Below are 27,909 nucleotides of genomic sequence, written 5' to 3'. Positions count from 1 at the left end.
CCCCCTAGTGTCAATGAAATGTCACGGAAGTTCCTGTTCAGGAAAAGGTGACGCTGGTTGAACACACTGTACACTGTGCAGGACATGGTTCTTCAGCCTGTCTCCCTCTATATTTTTAGGCCACGAAACTTTTCCGGACAACAAAATCTCAAGTAATCGCTGAAGACTGTCGAGGGTTTTGTTTTTTGTCGAAGGGCCTGAGGCTTTATGGCCGCAGTCAAAAAGGATAATAGACTGACGAGTTCTCAGAACTCACTATGCACTGGCTTTGCCGGAATATTCAGCAAAACTTTAACTTCTCCTTTGGAAGTGGTAAAAATCAAAAGTCAAGTGGGGACTTTTCATTGCAAAAAGGGTTTTATGCAGAGTTTTCTTCTCATCTATCAAAACGAGGGACTCCGGGCGTTTTGGAAAGGAAATCTTGTTTCGTGTCTGCGGTTGTTTCCCTACACAGCAGTCCATGTGTCAACATACAGACAGTAAGTTTAGACTGTTGTGTCGTCTGCCATGCTGTTATTGAAGTCATTGGCTTACATTGGTTATTGAAAAGCGTCCATAACTAGCACTGCCTGCCTGTCAGCAGCCTTTGAGAGTGCATTTGAACTCATTTTGCCATCACTTTTAACTTAGGCCATATATATTGGGTGGGGAATGTTTACTTCCCTTTTCCTTCGAAGGCGCTGCTTTTTCAGCCAATCAGAAGAGACTGTGTCCTCGGACGATTTTTTTTTTTGTCCTTTTTTTTCCTTTTTTTGAGAGACAGACTATCTGTCCCACCGTATTCTCTTAAAGGTTCTTTAGGCGTGATATACGCGGCAGCGGCTCCACAAGCACAAGATACAATGTAACACTATGATGTGCTGTCATTTTAAACGGTTCTAAGTAGTAATGATCAGAGGCGTTTCAAAGTTGTAACCTTTAAAGATCAGTCGGCGTCAGCACTGTTTACCCTTGAAGGCAAAACTCAGGGTTGTAGTGATACACTATCCTGAGTTACTTTCGGCACTGCTGCCGTAATCTCATCGCTACCAATAATGCTGTTGCTTGTTTTTTGTCATTAATGTCGGTGAATATTATTTACATTTACTACAGTAAAGATATTTACTAGCATGTGCCATGACACGCGTTAGATCAATCCCCTTTTCCCCATAGTCATGAAAACAATCATCTCTCATCTCATTTTTTAGGCTCCATTAGTTAATGTATTTGTTTGTTTATTTAATTAATTAATTATCTATTTATTGGTCTCTCTATTTATAATTCATATTATCTGATTCATTTATTAATTGATTCATTCACTCACAATAAATAAATGTTCCATTTGTTTTCAGGATAGTTCATATCCACATGGATGAAGTGGGCTTTATTTCCCAGTGGAGGGCTCTCTTTGCTGGGGGACTGGCCGGTGTTGCTGCCGCTCTGGCCACTTACCCCCTGGAGGTAGCAGAGACCAGGCTCATAGTGCAGAACTGCAGAGAGCGCACTTACGTCAGCATAGTTCACACAATCTCCAAGACATACAGAAATGAAGGCCTACTGGCTCTGTACAGAGGGTTCTCCCTGACAGTCCTAGGTGTGTATGCATTAGAATAAACCTTTCATTTCTCATATTGTGCATCTTGATACGTTTTATTACTATTTTATGCTGCCAATGGTCTGAAATAAACTATTATTATTTGTTGTTATCCTAGGTGCGTTTCCATTCTCTGTTGGCTGCTATGCTGTTTACATGCATCTGGATAAACTCTGGCAAGAGCCTCAGTTTCGTTTTACGCCCCTACAGAACATTATTAATGGATGTGTGGCTGCTGCTGTGGCTCAAACTCTTTCTTATCCATTCGATACTGTCAAGCGAAAGATGCAGGTAAGTTGCACCTTGAATAAGTTGTGAATATTAACTCTGCAACCACAACGTTAGCTCTCTTAAAGGTACAGTATTATTTGGAACCAGTTAATATCCAGTGGTGCTGCAGTTAGTGCTTGTGCTTCGCAGCAAGAAGGTTCTGGGTTCAATACGTGGCCTTTCTGTATTAAGGGCCCTTTATTGTTATACAACTGTGCCACGAAGCTTGTCCTCTGACCCGTCCTCCATTTGACTCATCCTTCAATGTTACTGAAATAATCCGTACCCATCACCAGATGTCGAGCAAGGCTAATGGTCAGAATCAACTGCAGGAGGATCCACTTATTGTGCATGTTTTTGGTTGATGGGGAAACCCATCCAGACATGGGGAGATAGACTTCTTCCAGGTGCTACAGTTTCAAATACCACTATAAACATGTACAATAGGGTCATTACGTGCCAATTCACCCAAATTCACATCATTTCCCCAGGTGACCCTCTCAGATTTGGATAAAACTTTTTTTTTTGAGTTCCTCCACATGTGTAATGAACACATGCATGTGATTTGCTCCAACTTCCAATATTTTTTTTTTAGACAATTTACAAAACAGGGAGTTGCAACCACCTGTTCTGCTCTCGGGTGCTGTTTGCGTTTGTGAGCACCTTTTAAAGAGCTGTAGCTCAGCAATCGATTCATGTGCACGGCTACAATTCGGTGTGTGCCTTGTCTAAGATAAGATAAGATAAACCTTTATTGATCTCACAAAGGAGAAATTCACTTGTTACAGTTGGCGTTCAAGAAGATCACTCAGATTTAATAAAGTGCAGCTGATACAGAGATTATTGCACATGTTACTTTACAGTCTTATTGTACAGTCTGACAGCAGTGGGGATGAAGGCTTTGCGGTAGCGCTCCGTCCTGCACTGAGGGTGTACTAAACATAGTTCCAGGAACAATCCCAAAATGTCAGGGGCTATAGAAAAGAAGGGTATTGAGTGATCATCTTCATATTCTCGATTTTAGTTTATTAGGATATAACCTTGCTGCAGTAGAAGTAGAATGTTGATCAGATAAAGGGTCTTTGAGTTATAGCTTCACAAAGATGGATCCTACTCAGAGAAGCTCAAAGATGGCCCTCTAGTCTATGCAGCAATTAACCACATTGTCAACCACTGAGGAACAACTTTTTTTCACAGATCATATCAGTCAGTCTGTAGCCAGAAATTTTTTATCTATCTCCAATGGCTTCATGGTTAAAAAATATTTTGAATGCTACGTTTTTTGTGTGGACGTTTTTTAAATATAAGATTTATAATGACAGAAATGCATAATTATGTACACAGACCAATATGAACAGAATATTTTAGTTCTACATGTATGTAGATGCATTTGTTTACCTCAAATACGCCTTTCAGTTTGAATTCTCACTAGCTTCATTATACTATCTAAAATGAATACATGAAAACATATTTGTTAAACTCCTATTCCTGCAGCCTGTACCGTCTGCCAGTATGAGCTTTGGGTGAATTGTGTCATGTGAAAAGGGCTATACCAAAAAATCCATTCTATCAAGAGTTTTTTCAGGGAGCTGTGCTGTACTTGAGTTCCTCTTGAGGGCAGTAGAAGGAATCCAATCCAAACCTGTTGGGTCACTGTGGTGGTGTTGGTGATCTGTATTGTGACCGTAGCAGAGAACAAAATATAAACCCACAGAGACATGAAAGATACGGCCATTTTCTGTTAAAATGGCAAATGAAATGAAGTACCCTCATGTTTTGATCCGCTCGTACATGTTTGTGTAATTCTACATTTTCAGTTCATCTGCTCCTCTCCTAGAGCTCAAAACACCCCCACCTACTGATGTCATGAAGTGATGCACCTTTGTTTTTAGCTTCACGAAACGTGTTCCGATCATTTCAGTGCCTCTGTTCCTGTCTGTCGGTTAATTAGTTTAATTGGTAATAAATACATGAGCATTTATAAAGGCATAGGACTTTTAAAGTTACACAAACAACAGTAGTTTTGCAAAGGGTGGAATTCTACATCCGGTCTATCAGCCTATTATTAGCAACAACAAGGTTTAACAGCAGCTGGGAATGTGAATGTGTCCCATGTCTGAAGAAACTATAGATACGTTTTCTAATGATAGTGTGTAACTATTACACATCAAGCAAGCAAGCTTTATTACAAACTATAAACAGAATAAATACAGAATGATTCATTTGTTTTTTTTTCCTTAAAGATCTGATACTCATTACATTTTGTGCTGAGATTGAACTTTGCTTTTTCACAAACCTTGGGTAATCATTTATTTATGTGCATTGTTTGACTGCACAGATTAATGTTTCTTTAGTTGAAGAGCTTTGAAACAGCCGTATTTAAAGTCCCTAAACATACAGACCACAGAGAGCCATTTCCTCTGTCACATGACTGTCAGTTGATCTTTTCAGAAGACTCAAGGACACAGATCCTCATGCCACCAGCTTAAACAAATTAAGGTTTATATAATTACAACAGACGCATTCTTTAAAAGCTCTTTAATTGTGCATTACTCTTCCTTAACAATCGAATTTCACTTAAAATCAACTGACAAATGTCAAATAAAATGCCACTGTTGCCAAAAGAGGGCACAGCACAGGACTCCCAATGTGAGATAAGTAGTTTAAATGAGGCTAAACAATAGCTTTTCAGACTGAAGTTGCTTACTGGCAACTTGAAGAATGTTGTAAAGGTAATATTAGTGCTGAGATGGTCGGAGTGAAGGCGTATGGACATAGACCAGTGGAAAAGAGTCCTGAGGGTCAGGCATGGGGTAAATACTTACATATAACTCAAAGTCTATGTTTATAACAATTATAACATAACATTATACGGTTCTGTTTCAAATCTGTTCTGAATAAATGTGTCTCTCTGTAGGCACAGAGTTCCCGTCTTCCTCATTTTGGTGGCGTTGATGTCCATTTCAATGGAATGGTGAACTGTTTTGTTCAGATTGTAAAAAATAATGGCGTCCTCTCTCTGTGGAATGGCCTCACAGCCAACACTTTAAAGGTACAATATTTTTTTCTAATACACTACAACATTTTACAACTTTTTTTTACAGTGAGCTGCTAGTTACCTTGACTTGTCATAGAGACTGTAATGACCACTAGAATAACTCCTCTGCACATGCTTGGACAAATTGTAGCCTCTGACCTACACTGGAGGCTTTAGAAATGGGAGGGGCGTTAGAGCTACAGTATGTTCAGAATATAATCACGAACAAGGTTTGGAACAGCGCGCTGTCATGCTGCAATGTCCTGATGATGCCATAGAGTTGTTCTTTGTAATTTTCAAAATAACACAGTTAAAACAACACATGCTCTGGACTGTCAACTAACTAGGATGTAAGCCTATACACATGATATGAAATTAAATCTTATTATTCTTATTATACCATTGTCTCTGCAGATCGTTCCCTACTTTGGTCTTCTATTTACCGGCTTTGAGATGTGCAAACAAGTTTTCCTTTACCGCAATGGGTATATTATCTCTCCTCTGAGCACTAAACTGGCTCCAGGAGTTGACCAGAGTCTTGGACCTTATGAGCTTGAGGAGATGAAGCGCTACTTAAAAAAACGAAACTTTGCATCAGAAGAATCATCTTTGCGGAAATTTTGGTGAATGTTCCAGTCTCCAGAGGACGTCCGTATAAGACTTAACCGACACAGCAAATATTTACCTGGATCCACATGGTATTTTAGACACTCACTATAATGTATTAGCCTACTTTAATAGGCCTAGTGAAATCCTGTGCCTTAAAAGACCATGCATTGTTTTGTTTGGGGCTATTTTAATGTATACATTTCATGAACTGTATTTAATAAATGTGCATTTAAATGTTTTATTAAACTAACACAACTGGTCTAGCTTTTGATTATTTTCAAGATAAAATGCTGACAGTCATGAGTTCAATATACTTTGAGCAATCCCCTGTCACTTTTCCATTTATTGTGTCACACAGTGACCCCAGACTGACCAGAGGACATTCACTCATGTGATGACCTTTAGCCGCCATAGTTCCAAGTCACTCAGCTGGTTCCAACTTTGGCACAACCTTGAGCTGACCCAACTTCAAAGGCAACTCCGTCAACTACAGTCACTAAACGAAAGGGAAAGCTCACAGTAGACTTTTATTTAAGTGGTTAAACACACAACATGTCGGGATTATAGTGGTTAAACTTTATTATTTCTCTGAGTGATGAGAGGAAGCACCAAATCTGAATCCAAGGACATCGTTTGATCCCGCCCCCGCGCCGCCTCGCGGACCAATCAGAGACGGGGAAAGGAGCCCTCGCGCACGGGTGTCTTAAAATCCGCTCTCTTCGACATCGCACTCGGTCATTTCGGTCCTGCTGCTAAGCCCCACTGACCCAGCCCTCGAAGCTGCTGCAAACACCTCCAACATGGGTGACCAAGCCGTCTCCTTCCTCAAGGACTTCCTGGCAGGGGGTATCGCCGCTGCCATTTCCAAAACAGCTGTAGCCCCTATCGAGAGAGTCAAGCTGCTTCTTCAGGTGAGTTGGTAGACAGAGCTTGTACTGGTGACTGATTCTGCCACTGCACCAAAGGAAAAGTGCGTATCTAGACACTTTCCTTTCGTGTGGGGACGCGAGGTAAACTTAAGTGATGCGAGGAGAACAGGGATGTGATGTGGCTCGTGCGCATGTGATGATCAGCCACAGATGCAGCGTGTGGCGCATCAGGCTCGTTACGTAATAGACCCGTGAAGCTGCTGCACATGAATTGGTCTTTAAAAGTGACCCCAGAATAAATACCACAGTTTCAACTCTTGTCAAAATCCACCCCGGAATTGACAATTATGAGCCAAGGTCACACAGCGATGTTTGCGCCATGACTTCCCTCTGCAGCTGCAATGGGCCTGGTCCATATAGGCCTGGTCCCGTGGCAGCGACAGGGGGCGGGGCGGTGGATTGTTGAATGGATACTGTCCTGGCACATGGATGCAAATGTGTTCCCTAGGGGCATAAAGTCTGCTGTTGTTAATTTGTTAATCGGGAGCTTCTTACTGGAGCACTGGCCTGTTAGACTGAGGGAACTGGCCAAAACTTGGAAAAGACTCTTTACACTTTATAAAATAACCTCATATTTCAGTTATCCCTCAAAATGAAAAGGAATTCAACATAACCCTTCCTTCCCCACTATTCCCCTACTCTTAATCGTTATCAAACTTACTGGCGTGCCCCCTTCGATCAACAAAAGTATGATATGATACTTAAAAGTGTGTTCCCCTATTAAGGCAGAGAGAGACGGTGTTTAGAATACACACACAGAGGGCCAAGGGACATAACGCATGCCCAGTCAAAAAGACCCCTACAATATCTTATTGATTTTGGATACATATTATCTAGGTCAAGGGTCTCCAACCTTTTTTGACACTGCGAGATACTTTTATGTTAGAAAAAATGCATAGAGCTTTTGCTTTTAAGTCTATAACTATGAGACTTAAGGAGAGGACGCCCTGGACAGTTAGTTGCCAGGGTGATATTTCAACACAATTGAAGAAACTGACTTGATGACTTTTTATCAGTCTATGTCTATGTTCTGTTTATGCATCTGACTCATGCGACTCATTTAGCATTTGTTAAAAAGCCTTTGGTGAGCGACTTGTAGCCTCCGAGCCACTGTTTAGGGATTCCTGATGTAGAATATAAACCTAGCATTTAAGTACTTTGTCGTTGCTTTAGAAAATAACTCAGTAATATCAAGTGACCAACATGCCTTAATTGTATTGTCTCTTCCTTCACTTAATGCGCTGTTTTTGTGTTTTAGGTGCAACATGCCAGCAAACAAATCGCAGTCGATCAGCAGTACAAAGGTATTATCGACTGTGTGGTCCGTATCCCCAAGGAGCAAGGCTTCCTCTCATTTTGGAGGGGCAACCTGGCTAATGTGATCAGATATTTCCCAACTCAGGCCCTCAACTTCGCATTCAAGGACAAGTACAAGAAGGTCTTCCTCGATGGTGTTGACAAGCACACCCAGTTCTGGAGATACTTTGCTGGAAACCTGGCCTCTGGTGGCGCAGCTGGAGCCACCTCTCTGTGTTTTGTTTACCCGCTGGACTTTGCCAGAACACGTCTTGCAGCTGATGTTGGTAAAGCCGGAGCCGGGCGTGAGTTCAAGGGTTTGGGAGACTGCTTGGTCAAGATCTCGAAGTCTGATGGCATCAAAGGGCTGTACCAGGGATTCAATGTCTCAGTACAGGGCATTATCATCTACAGAGCTGCCTATTTTGGCATCTACGACACAGCAAAGGGTGAGTTCAAGCGTATGCTCAGATGGCTGTATTGCTGCTCAGTCAACAAAAAAGTGATTGATTTTCTTGACTGGCATTTCTTTTACAGGAATGCTCCCAGATCCAAAGAACACCCACATTTTTGTCAGCTGGATGATCGCTCAGTCTGTGACTGCAGTTGCTGGTCTTACGTCCTATCCCTTCGACACTGTCCGTCGTCGTATGATGATGCAGTCTGGACGCAAAGGAGGTAATTAGCTCTTACTGCTATACAGCAGTCCTGATGGATTGTTTTGTGATGCATTCCAGTATTCTACAATAATCTGGAATATTGTTTTTTGCAGCTGACATTATGTACACCGGCACTCTGGACTGCTGGAGGAAGATCGCCCGTGATGAAGGTGGCAAGGCTTTCTTCAAGGGAGCCTTGTCTAATGTCCTCAGAGGAATGGGTGGTGCTTTTGTACTTGTCTTGTATGATGAGCTCAAGAAAGTCATCTAAGTTTCATGTTCACTGTTCTGTTATAAAGATCCATTGTAACATATCTTGTACATTTGGAAAGACTTCAATGAAGTGTATTTATTGGGACCAGCTGGTAGTTGGCTACTGGTTGAGTTGAGGAAATGTGTTACATATGTTTCTCCTGACCTGTGCCATTTATTTTTGCTTGTTTGCCCCACGTCCAGAATGTTATTTCCTGAACACAGGAATTTTGCTGGTAAAGAGAAATAAAGGTAACCTTATGAGTGAGTGCTTGGCATTGAACAAGACGCTGTAGTAAAGCTGTGTGTGAAAGATATTTTTACATACAGTGTGGCTGGAAGTCGTCCTGTCTTTCATGTTAACACGCAAACGTATTTCACACCCGCCTCTGTGAAAGGTGACCTTACAACTGTCCCCAAGGTTGTCAATGGTGGCGAGCCAAAGTCAGCTGAGAAAGGTGACCTGCTTAAAGTATTTGGTGTGGGCTTTCGCCGCAAACGCACCTCACACAAAATGAGTTAAAGATTAAGTTTTATATTGAGAAGCAATACCTTTAATCAGCAAGAGATTAATGTAGTAAAGGTTAGTTCTGAAAAGGTCAAAGTCAGTCTAGAATATGCAGCATTGTCCTCATGTAAATGATTTGTTGCAGTCACTTAACTGTCCTCTTCAAGTCAGTCTAAGTATAGACGTGTCAGTTACCCCTGACGAACACTGGTTTGAGTTCTATAGTTTGTTTCTTAATAATGAAAGAACGACAGAAGTTTTATATTTAATGGGTAAAAAAAGGTCAAAGGGCTGTTATATTTATCACAAGAATGTTAGCACTCTGTGTGCTGTGCCCTTTTTCAAAAGGTGCGAAAAACAAATCTGTATATCCAGTAGTCATAGACCCTCAAGCACAGTGCACACCTATCGTTGCACCTTTCCATTTTTTGGTATTTATTTTTCTTAAAAATAGAGAGTCAGTCATGAGTCATGAGTGTCAAAATCAATGTAGTTATCATAGTTTTAAATCAATTAAGTTTAAATTGTATGTAGAAAAGTTAACATTTGTATGTTCATGAATGATTTAAATGTAGAAAGAGGGAAAGATAAAATAAGATAGGACTTTATTGGGAGGACGATGTCCAAACAAGTAAATTAATTTAAAAGCCAGAAAAATATACAAAACTTTTGCCACTTAAAGATTCACTCACTGTGGGAAAAAAAAAAAAAAAACTTTTAAAAGTGAAAAGTAAAAAGTGCCATATGGTAAAACTATTTCAAAAAGTACATGTACTTGTAAATGTAACCAAGTACTACCCACCTCTGTACATGATCCATACGGCATCAGTGTCTTTTTCAGCCTAATAATGCATTAACATTTCATATGTGTGTGGATATCAGAATATAAAGTGACAGGTTCAGACAGTGACCACAAGGTAAGCCGCGCATAAAACACACGCGCACACTGGCGTCACCAAGCGTTTACAGGCTGTAACATGAAGGACATCTCTTTTTGCCTGGTTTATTCACAGATGTGTGCCTTTGTCACTTTGAATAAGTAATATATTCTTAAATTATTCACATTCCTACTGATCTAAACGTTTTGCAGCTGTGGGACACATTCTTGCTTGAGGTTTATTAGCATAGATTTAGATTTTGTTGATGATGATGAATATTATTATCTTTTTCTATTCAGGGTTATTATAATAGATCCATGGCTGTGATCAGTAGAAGGTCAGCGCTGTGCTGTCATCTGCCGCTGTGGCCAGTAGATGGCGTCCTAATGTAATTAAACTGCATAAACCCGGGAAGTCTCTGCAGCCAATCACACCGCAGCCCTGAATCACTTTGATGAAGTTGTCTTTTTCCGCTTTTTGACTTCGTGCTCTCTAAAAAATGCGGTATCTTCGTCCGATGTTCATTTTAAGATGAAGCAACGCAAAAGGTGCATTATTGCATGTGACGCTCCCTGGCTCAATGTAAGCCACGCCAGCAAACCAAGCCTCTCGTAGGAGATGAAGATGTATCTATGGCGCTTCTCCATCGCCATAACGCTCGGCTTAGTTTGGTGTTTTTCAGATTGCGGTCGCACCCTTGCACAATACTTTTTATGTTTTCTATTTTGTTTTTCCACTCCGTTGTTATGGGGGAACTCGGGACGAGAGAGCAGCACCCAGACCGAGGAGGAGACCCCAGAGAAAAGTCTCCTGGTAATGATTACTCGTGCTAAATCTGACACATTGGACTGGTCATGTGATTGTAACTTCTATAAAACTCTAGCACTGTGCTGTTGTTTTCTGTGGAGTTTCAGGCAATGGTATGCTATCACATTATGGTGCCTACATATAAACTGCCTGTGGATGTGCTGCAAAAACAACTGCACAAGTACTTGGGCTGAGTGGTTTTATACATAGCCTGGGGTTGTATGTACTCACAGCAGGTGACAGATTGCTCACCCGTGTTTGTAATGTTCCATTTACCTTTCTGTTTTTCAAGGAAACTATCGGGGAGCAGCTCTTTGGTGACTTGACATCAAGCAGCAGTCAACCAGAGCCACTGGAATCTCACTATCCACAAGTGAAGAGCTCTCTGCAGCAAGGTCAGGCATGTTTTTGTCAAGTTGATGAATGTCTGTGGGCTAGGACATTTCAGAGAAGACAAAACACATACATTTGTGTACCTTCAAAGCTTCGTTGAAGCTACGCAGCACACACACGGCTAGTTTGTCCTGTGAATGTGTATGGTCAGCAAAAGCGAGTTTCTTTGCTTTTACATGACACAAAAGAAGAGTTTTGCATAAACACTGTGGCCTGGAGTCATATTACATTCAAGCTCTAGGAGGGACTTTTGGCATGAGGAGTAATTCTATTGGTGGCTTGTGTTTAGCTAGAAATATGATCTGGCTCTTTTCCCACTATCATACGCTGTCGTGTTTTTACATTATGCCTAAAATATTGAATCGATATCCACTATCTACACGAGTGAACAGTTGACATGATGCTTAGAAAATCTCTTAGAAAAAACAAGTCCTGTGTAAAGCTCCAGTTAGCGAGACTTGCCTCTACCCTCCAAAGATTCAATTTAAATTTCAGAAATTAATGCATAGTACTCTAAATTGATTTTCCTTTGTGTAATATCCTCATTACACAATATACAGATTCTGTCAATAATGACCAACTTTTAGCCACTTTTTTGAACAAAGAGAAAGATCACATTGCATTGTGGCATCGACTGACTTAAACTATGCATTTTTTGATTGGTGCACAACGGTGGACTTTCAACATCATCGTATTTAGATTAGGCACCAGCCCAAGATCCTTAAGGTTAGTGGCTAGGGCATGGTCAGGGTTAAGCTCATTGGTTGATAAATGTATAACATGTTACTCTCATGACTTGTGATTGGTTGATAAACTCATTACTTCAAGGCTTCTCTTTGTAAAAGACATTATTGCGTTTGAGCTTTGGCGTGCTGTTGTGTGTTATTCTGATTTGTCCCCTGTTTAAAACATTAAATTCTTCTGCGCTTGTGAACCATTGATTGATAAAATTAAAGTTTTGTTTGCTCCTCCAGTGTTCGAGTGTGCCTACGCTCAGCTGGTTCTGCCCTGGTATCACGTCCCAGAGCCATGTGACGTCCAGCCTCTGCACCAGGTTCTTAGCAAGGAGTTTGACTTTGTAATTGACCGCATCATTGACCGGGCCAGAGACTTTGACGTGTGCCAGGCAGTCATTGGCTCCATTCGCATTTTGACCCAGCACTTGCACAACGCCAAGCAGAGTGACAGGTGAGGCTTCTCTTTTAAAAGGACCTGTTTTATATGTGTGGCCCTTTGCCCTCAATAATTGAACTTTAATAAGTGACTATGTCTTTTATAGACATGCACCATTAGTTACATATTTTTAGCAGCTGTGTTGGCAAGCAAGTCCCCTATATCATAATATGTTTAAAAACACTCCACAGTAGGCCTGCACAATATAAGAGAAAAATATGTCATGACTATTCTGAAAGCAAATATGTTACAGTACGCTGCATTCAATTACAACAAAAATTGTAAGCAAGTAGTAGCAGCAAAGCACTAAACAATAGAAAAGACCTCAGTCATTTAGCCATAAGATTGTGGTTCCTTATGATTTGAATATCGCATCACCTAATTTTGCAGTAACAAACTCCCTGCAACTAATACTTGCTGTTTTGTTGAAGAGAACTGCTGTTCAGCTCCAGAGTGGAGGAGGTTGCAGTCCTGCGTGAGTTTTCAGATGCTCTTGTTCGTAACCTTTTCCCCAAGACCCTGTGGGGCCACGAACTCAACCATTGTGCCTTAAATGAGGTTGTTGCTCTGAAGGGTAAGAAGTCATTAAATTAATCCTTCTGCGACAAAACACCAAGTACCTTTCAAAACACTTGACCCTTGAAGCACCTTCATAATGTGTTAAAAAAATAAATAACAATAATAATAATGTAAAATTAACCTAAAAATAGTTTAAAATGTGTCTAGTGGCATAAACTGGTGACTGGTTCATTACTATAGAGCGCTTTGGACCTAATGGGGGGGGGGGGGGAAGGCGCTGTATAAGTTGTGGCCATTTACCATAAACACCACAGTTTGGGAACCACTGTACTCCTTGGTGGGGAGGTGAAATATGAGGGCTAGTGTGAGTGGTGTGTGTGCGTTAAGGTTTTGTTTATTATTATTATTTAGTTTTTTATTTTATTATTATTACTATTATCATTTTGTTTGATTTGATTGCATCTACTCTGTCTACGCTGTTTTCTGTTCTTTTTTTCTTGGACATATCTTGAGGACCCCCATGAAAACGAGATGATTCATCTCTTGGTCCTCCAATAAAATGTTCATAATTTAAAGTAAATAAATAAACAAACAAACAGGAGCTTACACTAGGGCTCTGCCATCTTTTACTACATAATCCCTTGTTGTCAAAGGCACTGCTCAGGTCAGGATAGTGGGCTGTACAGTGGGCCTTTTTTGTTTGCCTTTCTTTTGAAAAAATATTGTCTCTTTAAATTGCCTTATTACAAAGGGTATTAGAAGAGCACTCAATCCACATTCTTTTGTCTGTATTTCCACACTCTGTCTCTTTTGGCAGCTCTCCAGCACCATGCGATTTGAAATGGAATGCATAAATCTGGCCTGGGTTAAAGTGTAAAAACTATAAAGAGCATATGTTCAGTGCTAACCAAAGGCCAGAGAAAAATATGCTCACATCACCTGCTGTTAACTGCATGGGCACAGCTGAACTCTGTGATCGCTCACCACAGCAAGCCTTAATGATGGGCAATTTATTTGACAAAAAAACGTATCTTGCATAATAGTGCATAAGATTATCAAGTCACGCTGCCTATTTCCCCTGTTTGTAAATATTTTATAGGGAACAGAAACAAAAACTATAGTGTTTTTACTCTTTATTTTCTAAATTGAATGTCTGATGATTTAAAGGGACTACATGGATTTTTAAAAATGTTAAAATGAAGTACTTTCCTCCCCCTACATGTTCCAGCCGTGTCCTAATGTGTAGAATGAGCCCAGACCTGTTCACCACAACTGCCTCTAAAATCCTGCACTGTCACTCAAAAAGGTGTTTATTCGGGTCCCACTTGCCGTCATGCACGAGTTTAATATAGAGACTGCAGTTACGCGTAAGATCTGAGGTGGCAGTAGTGAGCATAAAAATGACCAACTTAGTTCCTTTAATAAATTAAATATTTAAAAAATGACTAAGTAATTATTAACGTTAGATCATTGCCTCTTCAGGGATGGTTCTGCTGGCAGAACATTAGTGTGTTTACACTATTTAGACTAGTTTACTTTTATTTGAGCAGTTTACATTTGTAAATGTGTTCACAATATTCACATTATACAGTTATGGAAGCTCAGAAGGAGTAGGCTGAAGCAAGAAAGCTTATGCGCCTTCTCCTTAATCCATGTACTAAACATTTCCATTTCCATTGACAGATCACAATGTAACATTAGGACTGTAAACATAGACAAGAATTCAGCAACAAAATAGTATAACATTAATCCTTCCCAAGTTTCTCAGGTTCAAAACACTGTAAACAACTTTGTATTATGTGAAATTATAAACCAAGTACACACTTATCTGCTGCACTATCCAATCTAAATACACTTTTATTTATTCCACATTTTCTAAATTTGCCATTTTCAAAGTTCTTCACATTGTAAAATATAAAATCAATAAACAAACAAAAACCTGCCTCAGAAAATTGTAAAAGCTGTGAGCTATAGTGTACATAAAGCTGCCAAGCCAAAGAAAAGGATAATAAAGGAATAAAGCTGAATGAACACAGTACACTGTTTCCACAGGGCTGGGTCTGCTGGTGTCATGGCTGTCCGACCCAGACAACCTGAACCACCTGGTGGTGAGCCAGTTGGACAGTGCCATCCCCAAAGGCTCCATGGATGAGCCGAGCGGATCCGACCCTGAACAAATCTCCCTGACTTCCCAGGACTCTGAGGCCGATGTGGAGCACGAGGGAGAGGGCAGTCAGCTGTGAGTGGCTGTCATCTTCTGCATCCCACTGCTTTCACTCACTCAGTCTGAGCCTCAAAGCAGCCACTGTATCTGCCTCCTTCTGTGTTTGAAATTGGAACTGATGGAGTATTGTGTTGCTGCTCTGGGTTTTTTTTATAGGAGCCTGGAAGGTGCAGGAATTGAGCCTGGCAATGGCACCAGAAGAAAAAAGAGAGGTTTTTTTATTATTATTTTTTTTTTACAGCTTTTAATCTTAGTGGGGCATTTAAAAAGAAAAGGAAAAAAGAACAAAACATTTTCCAAAAGGGGCATATTTTTTACTGTCTTTGTTTACAACATAATCCCACAAAAGAAGGTCACATACAGGCACTGATTTAGATTGGTGAAAACAAATTATTTATGTCCATGGCAGAGGTCTGTGTATTTACAGAGCTCTGTATCTGAATCAGGGAAGAAACTCTGTGACATTTTGTTTACTCTGACCTTGAGTTTTTTTCTTTTCTGTTGTTTTTAGGAGATTCAGTTGTTTGTATTTTAGTATTTCTAGATTATTAGAATATGCTATGGAAATAAAGTTGTCCCTGACCTGATAATCTGCACAAATGGTGTAAAGAAGAAAATGTGTCATGGCTCACAACCCCTTTTTAAGATTGGTCATCACTCAAGCAATGTTTTTATGTTCAGACAAGTTACGAAAAGGATGGAACAAATTTGTGGACAAGATGAAGTCTAAAAAGGCCAAGAAGAAGAAGATGAAGCAAGTGGAGCAGGAGCTGGTGATGAGGATCATGGCGATCCAGGGCGATGCGGTCGGTGAGGAGGATGTGTGCAGCCGCGAGGGCTCTGCTCACAGCCAGCAGGACTCGGACGACAGGGTGAGGCATCACACGCCTGTAAATCCACTGAAGGTGACAGCTTGTGAAATTAGACAGATTCATTGTCAGCTTGTGGCCAAACACCATTAGGAGGACAGCGATCTTGAGAACTACCTGACAAGTGTCCAGGAAGATATGATGGAGTTCAAGTTGTCGTATGAGATGTGGCGTGTTGGCCGGTGGGCTGTCTCCATCCCTCATGTGAGTGATAAATATCAACGACGGTGCACACTACCTGGGGCTGAGGGCTTGTTATGCTCCCTCTGTCCTTGCAGAATATGTTGTTTATGTGAGGCTGAGTTTTCCTGCGTTGTAGGCCGACGTTGAGAAGGAAGGGCTCATCTTCACTGTTCATTTGGAAGAAAAAGGCAGCCCTGAGAACCTGCAGTGGGACATCCGCAAGTCCTACATGGACATCATTTACTTCTACAACCGGTGGCAGGTAAGAGGCCGGTGATGAGGCATTTGAACCCTGTTTCTGAAACAACGGTGTAACTTAAAATACCCATGGAAACGCCAAGTAAATTACAATGGGAGTGGTGACTGTGTGTCATCCCTCACACCAGGCTGTGACCAGAGGCACTTTACTACACGTACTTCCTCCGACTGCGAAGTAAACTTTACATCAAGTGAATTGGCAGTGTCTAATATTTGTCCACAATGTATATTTTTTAATGATCTGATTTATTTAAGTGTCATGCACATAGTGCCCAGCCCACATAGGCTTACAAGACACTCAAAACAACAAGTAACACAACAAAAATGTGTATTCAGTATCATTTCCTGTCAGGTATTCACACTGCCATGACGTCCTGATGGATGAGGTCGGGTTTTTGAGCTGCTTGAGCAGAGCCTCTCGCAGCGCACCATCCCTGCTGACGTGGGACGCAGGAAAACAGTCAATTTGAATTCCCTAAAAGATTGTCCATTGGACGACTTTCAAAACTTCCCTATGTTGGAAAATGTCTGGACGACCGAGAGCTTACTCAAAGAATCCAGCAATGTTAAATAGATGCAGAGTGAGTTCCATTGACCAACAGAAGTCGTACCTTTTTATTTCATTATCTGTCTAAATGATTGTTTTGCATATGAACTAATTATTCAAGCCGTTTATAGAAACGTCTGTCTTTCTCTATAGTTTCTTTAACTGCACTACAGGACTCGCCTCCATCAGACTTTTTTTTTCTCCATTGTGTAAAATGTCTTCATTAAACGAAGGCTTCTGCTTAAATGGGAAATGGGATGAGTTGCCCCGGAGTCTCACTGCTGTCTGTGATGGAGGTGAGGCGCAGGCAGCTGATTAAAACTTTTATCTGTCTCCCTGGATGTGATAGCGCAGCTGTCAGTTGCCTGTGAACAGCACCACATGGGCCAATAATAGTGTCTGAGTCTGAAATGCCGTATTCAACTCTGTCTGCTCTACAATATGTGTATTTACATTTGTAGATTTATTTGGCCGTTAATGTCCTTTTACAACATGCTTGAATGAGGAAAGTCTAGCAGAAAAGCTCCATATTGTACGAGCTGATAATGACCAGTGCGGACAGAGGAGAAAGATTATATCTGGGGGAAAGAGCTGACATTCACCAAACACTAAATGGGAGGCAAGACAGATTTCTAATGGAGCTTTTGCCAAAGGCTCATAGAAATCAGACTTGGTCCATATGTTTCCACCCTCGTGCTGGTGCAATATGAAGTGAAAGCAATAATTGGAAATGGGCAGCTTTAGCTTCAGCATTTTTAATTTAAAGAGCAAGCACCATTTTCCTTATGCATCATGAGGCTAATGCGTCTGTGGTGTTATGTAGCAAATTAGTGGATTAGATTGGTCCTTTTTTCTTTTAAACCCCCTTTCATTTCTCTACTTTGCATTAAAATAAAAACACATTTAATTAGGGCCTTGTCGGGGTAGCTCAAAAAATCCTAATCCCACTGAAGCTTGTGCCTCATAGGAATAGACAAAAAGAGCAGAAACAAGTTTTTTTTTTTTTTTTTGCAAACTCACATATAAAGTATCCTTTCTGTCATTTAAATTAACTGACTAATTAACTAATAATTGTTACTAACACATTTCAGGACTCAAACAGTCTACCCACCATCTTGGTTCTTGAGGAAAACCAAGAAATGGATGAAGTTAAGGAAGAAACGCGACTATCAGTGGAGTACTTTCTGCAGGTGAATACAGCTTCATACATTTATCTAACGTCTATCGATGGGAGCAACATCTGGGCACTTTTGTGAACATCTCCTTTTACACGGTGTTGGCACGTACAACAGTGCAGATCTTTTCTTGTTCGCGGCATGAAATATTCCAAGCCAGTGATTGGAAACACGGGAAAAAGGCCAGTCTTGCTCACGAAAACATCAGATCACTGGCAGTAGGATGGATGTGTTTTATTTTGAATGGAAAAAATAAGCGCCAGTTTATTGATTGCTGCTCTGTTAAAATTGATGTCTGTAAGTTTTCAAAATGAGGAGAGCGGGAACAGAATTTTCAAAAGTAAACGACTAAACTCCTCCCCCTCCCCCTCCTGATTGGTCCTAACAGGCTGGTTCATAGGGAAAGCTCGTCTCAGCAGCAGCCCAGCCCAGCATTAGGCCTTATTAATGATTCTCCGGGTCTTAAAGAACCAAGTAATTTATTTACCCTAATAAGTCCCTTTCGTCGTCCCTATGGCGGTAATACATGTGTCAATGGGATGATTGGGGGGTCTTTCATCTCCCCTCTGGCCAGCAAACCACTCTTGCAACTTCCCTGCCTCCAGGTCGGAGGCGCAATACACAATTATAGAATCACGAAGAAGAAGCTAATCAAAGCTAACTGCGGGCTAGCGCCACTTTAGCTGTGTTTACAGCCAGGTTTGAGTGAAAAAAATGATCTCCATTGTGTCATTGAGTTGTGGCATAATGTACAATATCCTTCTCTCCCTTTGTCTTTTCTGTAGTATTTACTTAACGGACAATTAAAACAACAACATGCTACGACACCTGCAGTGGCGCGTATGGCCTCTAGGGGCATGAGCTACTTAGTTTATTTCTGCTTTAAAACACTAGCAATAGCATTAGCAATAGCAGCTAGTAGATTAGCTGCTGTTGAATAAACCATGGGAGTTGCATGTAGGCTTATATTTTGCTATATTGTATTATGTATTTTTCCTATATTTTGCAATATAGGAAAAATACATGGTAGGTTGGAAAGGAAAGGACTTTAAGGATTTTAAGCGCTTTACATAAGACAATTCACATTCACTCCATATGCGGTGGTGGTAAACTCACTTAGTAGCCTCGGCTGAGTAGATTAACGGAAGTGCGGCTGCCAATCTGCACCATCAGTGCCTCCGATCACCACCAACCACTCACTGTCACATACAAACGTACACCCTCAAGTACATGTTTTTAGTGGTGGTTAAAACTGGAGTACCCGGAGGGAACCTGCAAACTCCACACAGAAAGGCCCCATTTTAAAGCATCAAGCAAAAAACTTTACACATGCAAATTTTGCTGACGTGAAATGATGACAGCTGCTCACTTATTCATCGTCTTGTCTATGAATTGTCTGAAGCAACAACTCTCTTCCTTTGCCTTTTCATGTTTGACAAAAAAAACAAGTAAAACATTAATTAGAACTTCTTCTCCGATCGTAGCTCATCCATTTTAATGGAAGAGAGCTTCTGTTTTACCCAAAGAAGGCGATAACCGTCTCAGTGACGTAGATCGACATCCTTTTGAAGGTCAGTAACCATGGCAACACTCTGCAAACAATAGCCAGCCAGGGTTGCCGGGTCTCTGCAGCCAAACCCGCCGCGGACCTGGCAACGATGTATGACAAGAGAATGCTATATGTAGTAAGTATATTACATATAATATACCCCTCCTGGAACCGCCACCTTAACGTGGTGGAAGGGTTTGAGCGCCCGAATGATCCTGGGAGCTCTGTTGTCGGGGGCTTTGTGTCCCTGGTAGGGTCTCCCATGGCAAACAGGTCCTAGTGACGGGTCAGACAAACAGCGGTTCAGAAGCCCCTTATAAGAGACCAACAGGCCCGGTTAATTATGAGGCCGTCCTTCCGTGGACCCACCACCCGCAGGAGGAGCCATAAGGGGCTGGTGCAATGTGATTTGGGCAGCTCCAACAGCTGCCCCCACGACCCGGCAACGGACAAGTGGAAAAAAATGGATGGATGGATGGATGGATGGACATATAATATATGTATTACAATATACAAAATACAAAATTATTTATGGGAGGTTCTGTGTCCCGTTGTTTGTTGTTGGGTTTTTTTTCACCGATAGCCACTGTTTGCTCACAACAGTTTGCCAACACTCACTTGTGGAATCGAGCTATTTTTGAAGAGATTTTACCAATCCAACTTATCAGCTTACTGAGGTGTTTCCGAATCAGTTATTTTTGTGTGAATGTGTAAAAACCAAGCCCGCACTTACAACTTAAACAGTGCTTTGACAGTGTGGGAACCCTGCTCAAATATTTATATATTGTATATATATATTGTATTGTATGTATTGTATGTTAAGCTATGTATGCTGGGTACCTTTTTCACCAAACCTGAGTCTGTCGTGTCATTTTCTTTTGCAGGAAGTTGTTTCTGATGAAGTTATAGGCCCCTCTCAACCAGTCTTCCAGTTTTTGTGTCCACTTGAAAAATTGCTCAATGAAGAGGTGCAGTATGGAGGAGTGTGGGGTCTTCTCAGTGGCTTGGCGTACTTCCTCACTCCTGGGCAAGAAGAAGAAGAGGTAAAATCACACTCGCACACGCTCATCCCTTTTTCCTGTTAAAATGCCAAATCGTTCACCACCTTTGTATGTTGCATGAAACCGAAATAACCAATTTACATGCATCTTCCAAAGAACATAAGCCGAACGAATACATCACTGAAAATAGTCTGTTTTGAAAATCTCACCCTTGGTTTGACATTTTGAGCTTGTGAAATAAGAGCGGATTTATGATTATTTCTGTCCTCGCACAGCGTCGCATAATCTCTTCTTTTAGTTGATTTTGTTTTGTACTGATTCTGAATAGGTTAGATGTCTGTGACGGAGCATTTGCTATAACCCACAACCTTTACTTTATAGACGGGCAGCCCTCAAACTGAATTACCCAAAGAGGTTACGCTGCCATCTCCCAAGTCGACGTCTCCTCCGCTTGACAGTCTCGGTGCTCCTTCTGAAAATGGCAGTGATGTCGGTAGCTCTACCTTACCTACTATTAGAGTCTCCCCTTGTGACACTCCTGAAGAGTCACGTAAAGAGGATGGAGAAGAAAATGAGCCCTTGTCCGCCACCGCCTCTGGCCAAGACAAAGCAGAAGACTCGGATAATCCCATCACCACTCACTTTAAAATGCTGTTCAAAGGACTGAGCCTCTCCAGGTCGCAGGAGTCATTATCCCAAACAAAAGTCACAGATGACGAGGATCAGGTGAAATCGGACAGCTGTCTGAACGGAGAGACGGAGACTGCGGAGGTTTCAACACAGCACTCTGGGGTAAATTGGGCCATCTCTGCACGGCCCAATAAAAAGGAGAAAATCGGCTTCAGAGTGACCAATGGGGCAGGCAAGGCTAAAGGCAAGGACCAGGGTACTTTATCGAGAGGAGAGGATTCCCCTGGTCTGAAGGGCCAAGGCAACTGGGAGCAACAGGAAACCACCAAAGTCATATTTGATCTGCTCAAAGAGATCTCTGGTTAGTGACAACTTTTGCTAAATAACTAATGCTTTTTCCCCCCAATTTAGCTGTATTGAAAAAAGACTTAAAGGAACAGGCCACCGTTTTTCCATTCGGAGATATGTTCTTACCAGACCTTAGACGAGTTCAGGGGCGGACTGGCCATATGTCCATTCTGGAAGAGCACAGAAGGGCCACTGGCTCTAGGGCCACCGGTCCAGCCTTAACCGAGCTTTACCCAAATCTAAAAGCTAAAAAGAAAAGCATCAAAATAGCGACAAAAAAGAGAATGAAAACAAAACAAAAATGTGCCAGAAAAGCAACAAAAACACGACAACAAAGCCATGAAAAAAGCAACAAAAAGGCCACAAAAAAGTAATGAAAAAACAACAAAAATATGACAAAAAATGCGGCAACTTGACAAAAAGGTACAATCACTTTTGTAGGTCTCAGCTTTCAAATGAGGTGTTACACTGTTGCTCTCCAGTCGAGAAGCTTTTAGATTTGAGAATAGCCAAACTGTAGAAAATTCGCTCCGTTAAGGCGGGTGGTAAGTGCACATTTACGCTAATTTGGGCCAGGCTGGTCAGAGTCCCAGTTCGCCCCTGGACTAGTTGATGCGTAACTGTCTGGTCTTTACGTGTGCGCTCAGTCACGCAAAAAGACCGAAGATGTTGTTAGCATTTAGCCTCTCCCAGTATATTCCTATGGAGCCAAACGGGGGTGAAGTCAAAAGCGACCAAGCTCTACCACGTTTTCCCTATTTAAATACAGTTTTGTGAGTAGTTACACGATCCAAGTCTAGTTACACAAAATTAAACATGTCGATTTTCTAAGCGGATACAAAGGGGCAGTAATATCTTCACTCCTATAGAATTCCCTGCGCGAATGCCAAAGTGCTCCTAAGGTATTATTACACCCTACAATAGGGAAAACGTGGAAGAGCTTGGTCGATTACCCCCATTTGGCCCCATAGAGGAGAGGAGGAGAAGCTCAGGTAAGAACATATCTCAGTATGGAAAAACGGCGGCCTGTTCCTTTAACCTAAATGCATTACTCTAGGATGAATGAAAGTGTCACCTGATACCTGCATAACTCTTTACCCTTTTCTAATTGTGAGTGCCCAAATTGACTTTCATTATACTAACCTTTGCACAGTAAAAAGAGGTCATACAAACCTCCTGTTTACAAAGGTGAGCACATTCAGTATATTTAAATTTGATCAATTCTATCCTTTGTGGTCTTTAAAAATGTATGGTTTGATGTCCAATTACAAAAATGCAATGCCTATCTTCCAATTAAACCGCATAATTTTATTTCAGGAAACAGATTATTTACAAACCTTTGCTTTTTTCTTCATCTGCACAATAACAGCGGGATTGACAGGAACAAAAGGCTCTCTGTGAGCGCTCATTTTTAATTGATATCATTTTGTTGAAGGTGAACTGTCTCCTGGGTGCGTTCATGTGTTGTTTTTCCAAACCTGTGAGATTGACAGATAAAAGCATCGGAATTATGTGTTCAGAAAATAAAAGAGAAACAACAAACAAATGCCATAAAAGGCTAATGTCGGTGCTGGGTTTGTCATTCGTGCAGAGAATTATTTAAAGTTGGAGTCAGCCGCCACGCTTTTATGTTTACTTTGACATTTGCGCATAAACAGCTTTGTGAGAAGAAGCGTAACTTGTTCATTGTGTCCTTGTTTCAACAGGGAACTCCATCCTATTAAACATATTTGATGCTATCCTGAAACCTGTCATGCCAATTTTGAAGAAGTAAGTCCTTTTTTCCAATCATTTTTAGGATAATGAATGTATAGTTAGTTAGGAGTTGATTCATTGCACTTCTCAAGCACAGCAGCAGGCATTAGCGCTGACGGGAGAAGAACAGTGTGTATCCTCTTTGTGTTTTAATGTGTGTTATGTACAAATACCAGGCATAAAGTAAACATTTTGTCCTCCACCAAAATTTGAACAGATGGTTCAATGCAAACAATAAGTGAAAATTAGTACATTGTGAAATGCAGTAAAACGTACTGTCTGAACCCACTGCTGTTTTGGTTATTTAAAATGTTTGTAATTTCTTGTTGTTCTCCTCCTCAGAAAAATAAACTCGTTCTTGAACAAAATGAACCCAACTGAAGCACAGATGGCTGCATATATCGACTCGCTGCGTGCCAAACTGTGGCCAGCAAGTCCCGCCGCTCCAGGCGGCGCTCGCACAGACGAAGAGAAGAGCGAGACCAGGGAGCGGGCGCACAGCCTCATCAATGCTAAATGTTAGCAATAACTCACTTCAGCCGCTCAAATGTCTAACCTCAGTGAAACATTAATGCTCTTTTCCTTTCAGATTCAAATGTTCTCGTGCTAAAGAAAACCGACATGGAGACGGTATTTAATATTTTTCAGGACAGAGAAGCCAATAAAACATTGGTGTATGTAAGTACATTGCTTCTCCAAGCTCATATTTCATGGCACCATTTAAATTTAATGTAATAAAATTGTTCTGTTCTTTATGGGCTGCTGATAGATGCTCCTGTCTTTCCTACTGAGGGAGTTTTTACCTAATGAACATTGCCTTAATGTGAGCTCCGCTGCCCTCCAGAAAGTGACCAATAATTGACCTCTGCATCACTGATTATGTTCAAAATGGTCTTTTAAGGTTATTTAACGTTTAAATGTCTTTAATGTGTTTTAAATGCCTTAAAATATTGTTGCTGTGTCAAAGAAGCTGCAGTTTTTACCTCAGATGCAACAGATAAGCTGTGAATGTCTTATTTCTTTGTATGTTTTATTTTTTATTTTTATAAGAAATGCTTTTGTCAATCATGCTTCATACCTGTGAAACTGGACAGATGGACAAACTAATATTACATGGTTCAAAACTCAGGGGAGTTTAACATCTTTTCACATAAATTTTCTGAAATGATATGATCACTGTGCACTTTTTTTTCAAAATATCTCTTTTTACTTGTTTGATTTTATGCCAAATCACACGGTTGATTTTCACTGAAGTCAGAAATGAGACTGATTCACTGTCAGTTATGTTACATTGTCAATATTTCAATACATTCCAAATAAATATTAAGGAAAATGAAAAATCACTGTACTTATTTTGTATATCTTTTTGATGTTGATCTCAATGCTTTTCATTAATACCTTTGCTGTGTTTATTGCCATAAACACAGCTCATCTTACAAATTAGACTAAATTTGACTTGTAAATCCCTCCTCTCACGTTTATGAAAACATGCAGCAAATGCCGGCTCTAACAATCTGCCAAGGGTTTTGCTCTGTTATCCTGAAAGTGTAAATCCTTGAATTAAACTAGAGGGAGCAGATAATCACTGAGCATGACAATGCAGACTCGTTTATTCCCTTTGTGCATTGATTATGATGAGACTGGGGGGACTCGGCCCTTTTATCAGCCTGTGACAAGACCTGGTTGACTTCAAAGTGACGAATTCAAAGCAATGAAAGGCGGCTTTTGTTTCAGTTTTTTTGGAATTATATAATATATTTTTGAAACAATAAATTAGGACAGAAATAGGATTATCACCTGCCCCTCTTTTGATCGCACTGCAAAACCATTTAGGTCTGTATCTAAATGGCTTGATTGGAAAGGCAGTGTCCCAGCTTTCAGTGCAACAAAGTGAACAAAGCGGTGGTTCTCAAACTGTGGTTCTTGAACTTCTCCAGGTGGCGTAAATAATGTATATACGTTAAACTAGGTATTAGATTGTATGTAATTCAGATTTAGACTTAGTTTACAACTTGTTCAGGCATAATTTTTGGATTAGATCTATTTCAGACTCTTGTGAATCCTGGCTCCTGTAGACGGTCATGGTGTCCTTGGGTACAACTACAATGAAGTCTGCGCTTCATCCTTGCCTGTACATTATATTATATCATCTCCAGTGTTGGGGAGAACACTTTGAAATTGTATTTAGTTACAGAATACTGAATACTCGGTTTAAAGTGTATTTAGTAACGTATTCTGTTACTTTGTCAAATCAGAGTACTGTATTCCAAATACTTAATCACATGCCACATTTATGCATTCATATTATGCAAATTAACGTGAACGTATTTTAAGATGTTTAGGCTAAACTATACAAACCTGTTACAAACTTACCACTAATTAGGAATGCAAAAAAAGCACTTTCCACATGCCCACAGCCCAGAAAGACAGAGCGAGACCCTGGCTGCTTTAATCCTTTTTTCCTCTTAATGAAACTGAAATTGAATGACTGAGCCCTTTGATGTATTCCTTTGATATCAAGAAAGTAACTGTATTCTGAATACCCTCAAATGAAAGAGTAACTGCACCTGAAAACAATTACCCAAAATGAATATTGTAAATAAATGTACTCAGTTACTCCTAACAGATAAGCTGTGAATGTCTTATTTCTTCAAGCCATTGTTTTAGACCCACTAGTCCTGATTTGATCTTAATCTGGGACTGGTATTTGGTGCGTTTAATTTATTACCTTATGAGGTGGTTCTTGTGAAAAATGTGTGAACCACTGCTATAAATAGATTTATATAGGAATGGCATAATATCCATACAAAAAACATGGGTGTCATCTTTCTGGTTCGCAGTATTGTGTAACCTATTGATTATTTGTTTTGGGGCTAAAACAGTGAATAAAATGTCTCTGTAGCGGTCTGAGTTTTAATATCCCAAGTCTGTCCCAATAATATTGTCCCACTTTGATCACTTTTTGAGGTTTGTATCCTCCGCTCCAGCAGGGGGCGCCTCTGACACCAAGACTCCGCCGGTGTCAGTAAACCAACATGGCTGCGCCCTGAAGGATGCTTCTGACAGCGTGAAGACATTAGACAACAAGCAGGTACAACACAAGACAACTTTGGGCAACATTTCTGCCGTGTTTCTTATGTTGTTTATGTAATTAGATCATTTTGATGGTCCCTCAGTTTGCCTGTAATGCTACGGGACTAGCGCTGCATGTTTCTCAATGTGACTGGTCACAAAGCTGCTGCTGCTGTGCGTCATGCTGCCTGTTTCATTAGATTTACTTAATTACAGATTTTACTTCTCTCTAGATTAACTTTATTGTGAATAATTGGACTTTGATGACAACATCTAGCATCGATTTCAGTATGTTCCCCAGTATAGTCACATCATTATTTGAAAATGTTTGGGCTTTTAAGATAAAGATCATTATAAACAGATTAACAGATTATTTTAACAAACATTTCCCTCTAAGGCTGTGTTGTCTCGTTTCTTACATTTTAGTGCGTATCCCCCCTGCCCTGAATTTATTATATTCCAGAGAGTTGTGCATCAGATTTATTCCACAGGGTAGAAAGCTGTGGACCTTGAGCAGGTGAATAAAATGTACCAGACTTGTTCAGTGCAACTTGTTTGTGAGTTCCAGCTTAAAATATGTGGTCATGGTGTGCTCTGCATTAGATCAGAAACAGATCAGTGACTGGAAATGCCCAGGACAGGCGCAAGGGCATCCTCAGAAATCTGAAATGGCAGACAAATTTTATATAACTTATTGTGTGGCATTGATGACATCATTATAATTATTTACATAAACAAGTTTGTTATTTGTACTTTTATGTGTTTTCTTTATATATAATTGTCATGTTCATGGTTATTTTATGTTCTTGACTTTTTAAGTATCCCCCCGAGAGATCTGTATATTCCTAGATAGGGATGAGCAGGGTTGGGCGTCACAGTGTTTTAGAGCTATTGAGAGACCAGGCTAAACTGATTGGTCATGGTCACTAGTGTGAGGTCACTTACTGTGTATGGATGTGAGATGGCAGCTGCCTGAAAGGTGAGTAAAATAGAGCAAAAAAACAAACAAAACTAAAACATACCAACTTTTCTACATTTTTGGTTGTCAAATGTGAATCAGCTTTCACACTGGAAAACTTGTCTTCCTTGAGAAGATGGTCCGTGAACAGCTGACATTTTTCCTGGATCAAAATAACATTCATAAGTCATTTCAGTCCAGTTTTTGTAAACGACACTCTATGGAAACGGCCTTACTGAAATTGTCCAGTGACATTATGATGTCTGCTGATTTTGGAAAATGCACTGTTCTAGTTCTCTCTGATCTCAGCCTTCAACACCGTTGACCATCAGGTCCTGCCTAGGAGCCTGAGGGATCAAGTGGGACTGTCAGGGTCAGGTCTACAGTGGTTCTCCTCATTTTTATCTGGGCGTAGCTTTAGTGTTACAGCTAACCAA

At 40.6% G+C, this 27,909-nt stretch overlaps 4 protein-coding genes across 5 annotated transcripts in view; all 4 read left to right on the top strand.

Annotated features, from left to right (window-relative positions):
* Positions 1-51: 51 nt before the first annotated feature.
* slc25a43 (solute carrier family 25 member 43) lies at positions 52-5,692 on the top strand. The gene is made up of 5 exons (XM_079556627.1): positions 52-479; positions 1,332-1,573; positions 1,692-1,864; positions 4,761-4,895; positions 5,295-5,692. The coding sequence occupies exons 1-5, from the start codon at positions 208-210 to the stop codon at positions 5,505-5,507; spliced, it is 1,035 nt and encodes a 344-aa protein (XP_079412753.1). The 5' UTR covers positions 52-207; the 3' UTR covers positions 5,508-5,692.
* A 465-nt stretch (positions 5,693-6,157) lies between these two features.
* Positions 6,158-8,893, top strand: slc25a5 (solute carrier family 25 member 5). The gene is made up of 4 exons (XM_079557189.1): positions 6,158-6,400; positions 7,677-8,163; positions 8,252-8,392; positions 8,487-8,893. The coding sequence occupies exons 1-4, from the start codon at positions 6,290-6,292 to the stop codon at positions 8,642-8,644; spliced, it is 897 nt and encodes a 298-aa protein (XP_079413315.1). The 5' UTR covers positions 6,158-6,289; the 3' UTR covers positions 8,645-8,893.
* A 1,560-nt stretch (positions 8,894-10,453) lies between these two features.
* On the top strand, positions 10,454-24,657 carry LOC306963700 (uncharacterized protein). 2 transcript variants are annotated; one of them, XM_079557330.1, is made up of 16 exons: positions 10,454-10,824; positions 11,111-11,213; positions 12,186-12,399; positions 12,816-12,958; positions 14,956-15,142; positions 15,284-15,339; positions 15,809-15,999; positions 16,090-16,200; positions 16,316-16,441; positions 18,076-18,174; positions 20,593-20,751; positions 21,091-21,700; positions 23,394-23,457; positions 23,785-23,960; positions 24,032-24,120; positions 24,212-24,657. In XM_079557330.1, the coding sequence occupies exons 1-16, from the start codon at positions 10,630-10,632 to the stop codon at positions 24,302-24,304; spliced, it is 2,616 nt and encodes an 871-aa protein (XP_079413456.1). In that variant the 5' UTR covers positions 10,454-10,629; the 3' UTR covers positions 24,305-24,657. The 2 variants fall into 2 exon arrangements, with proteins under 2 accessions (XP_079413456.1, XP_079413457.1); XM_079557331.1 differs by lacking the exon at positions 18,076-18,174.
* Positions 24,658-26,439: 1,782 nt separating this feature from the next.
* mrpl11 (mitochondrial ribosomal protein L11) overlaps positions 26,440-27,909 on the top strand; it is a 46,070-nt gene continuing 44,600 nt past the window's right edge. Inside the window, exon 1 of the mRNA XM_079557336.1 lies at positions 26,440-26,533. The gene's annotated coding sequence lies outside the window, so the exon portion shown is untranslated. The remainder of the gene's footprint in view (positions 26,534-27,909) is intronic.

The sequence above is a fragment of the Gobius niger genome, assembly GCF_951799975.1.
Source record: "Gobius niger genome assembly, chromosome: 5".
In the NCBI taxonomy this organism is placed as follows: domain Eukaryota; kingdom Metazoa; phylum Chordata; class Actinopteri; order Gobiiformes; family Gobiidae; genus Gobius; species Gobius niger.
Note: the sequence above shows the minus strand (reverse complement) of the source record. Positions and strands in the feature narration are given on the sequence as shown.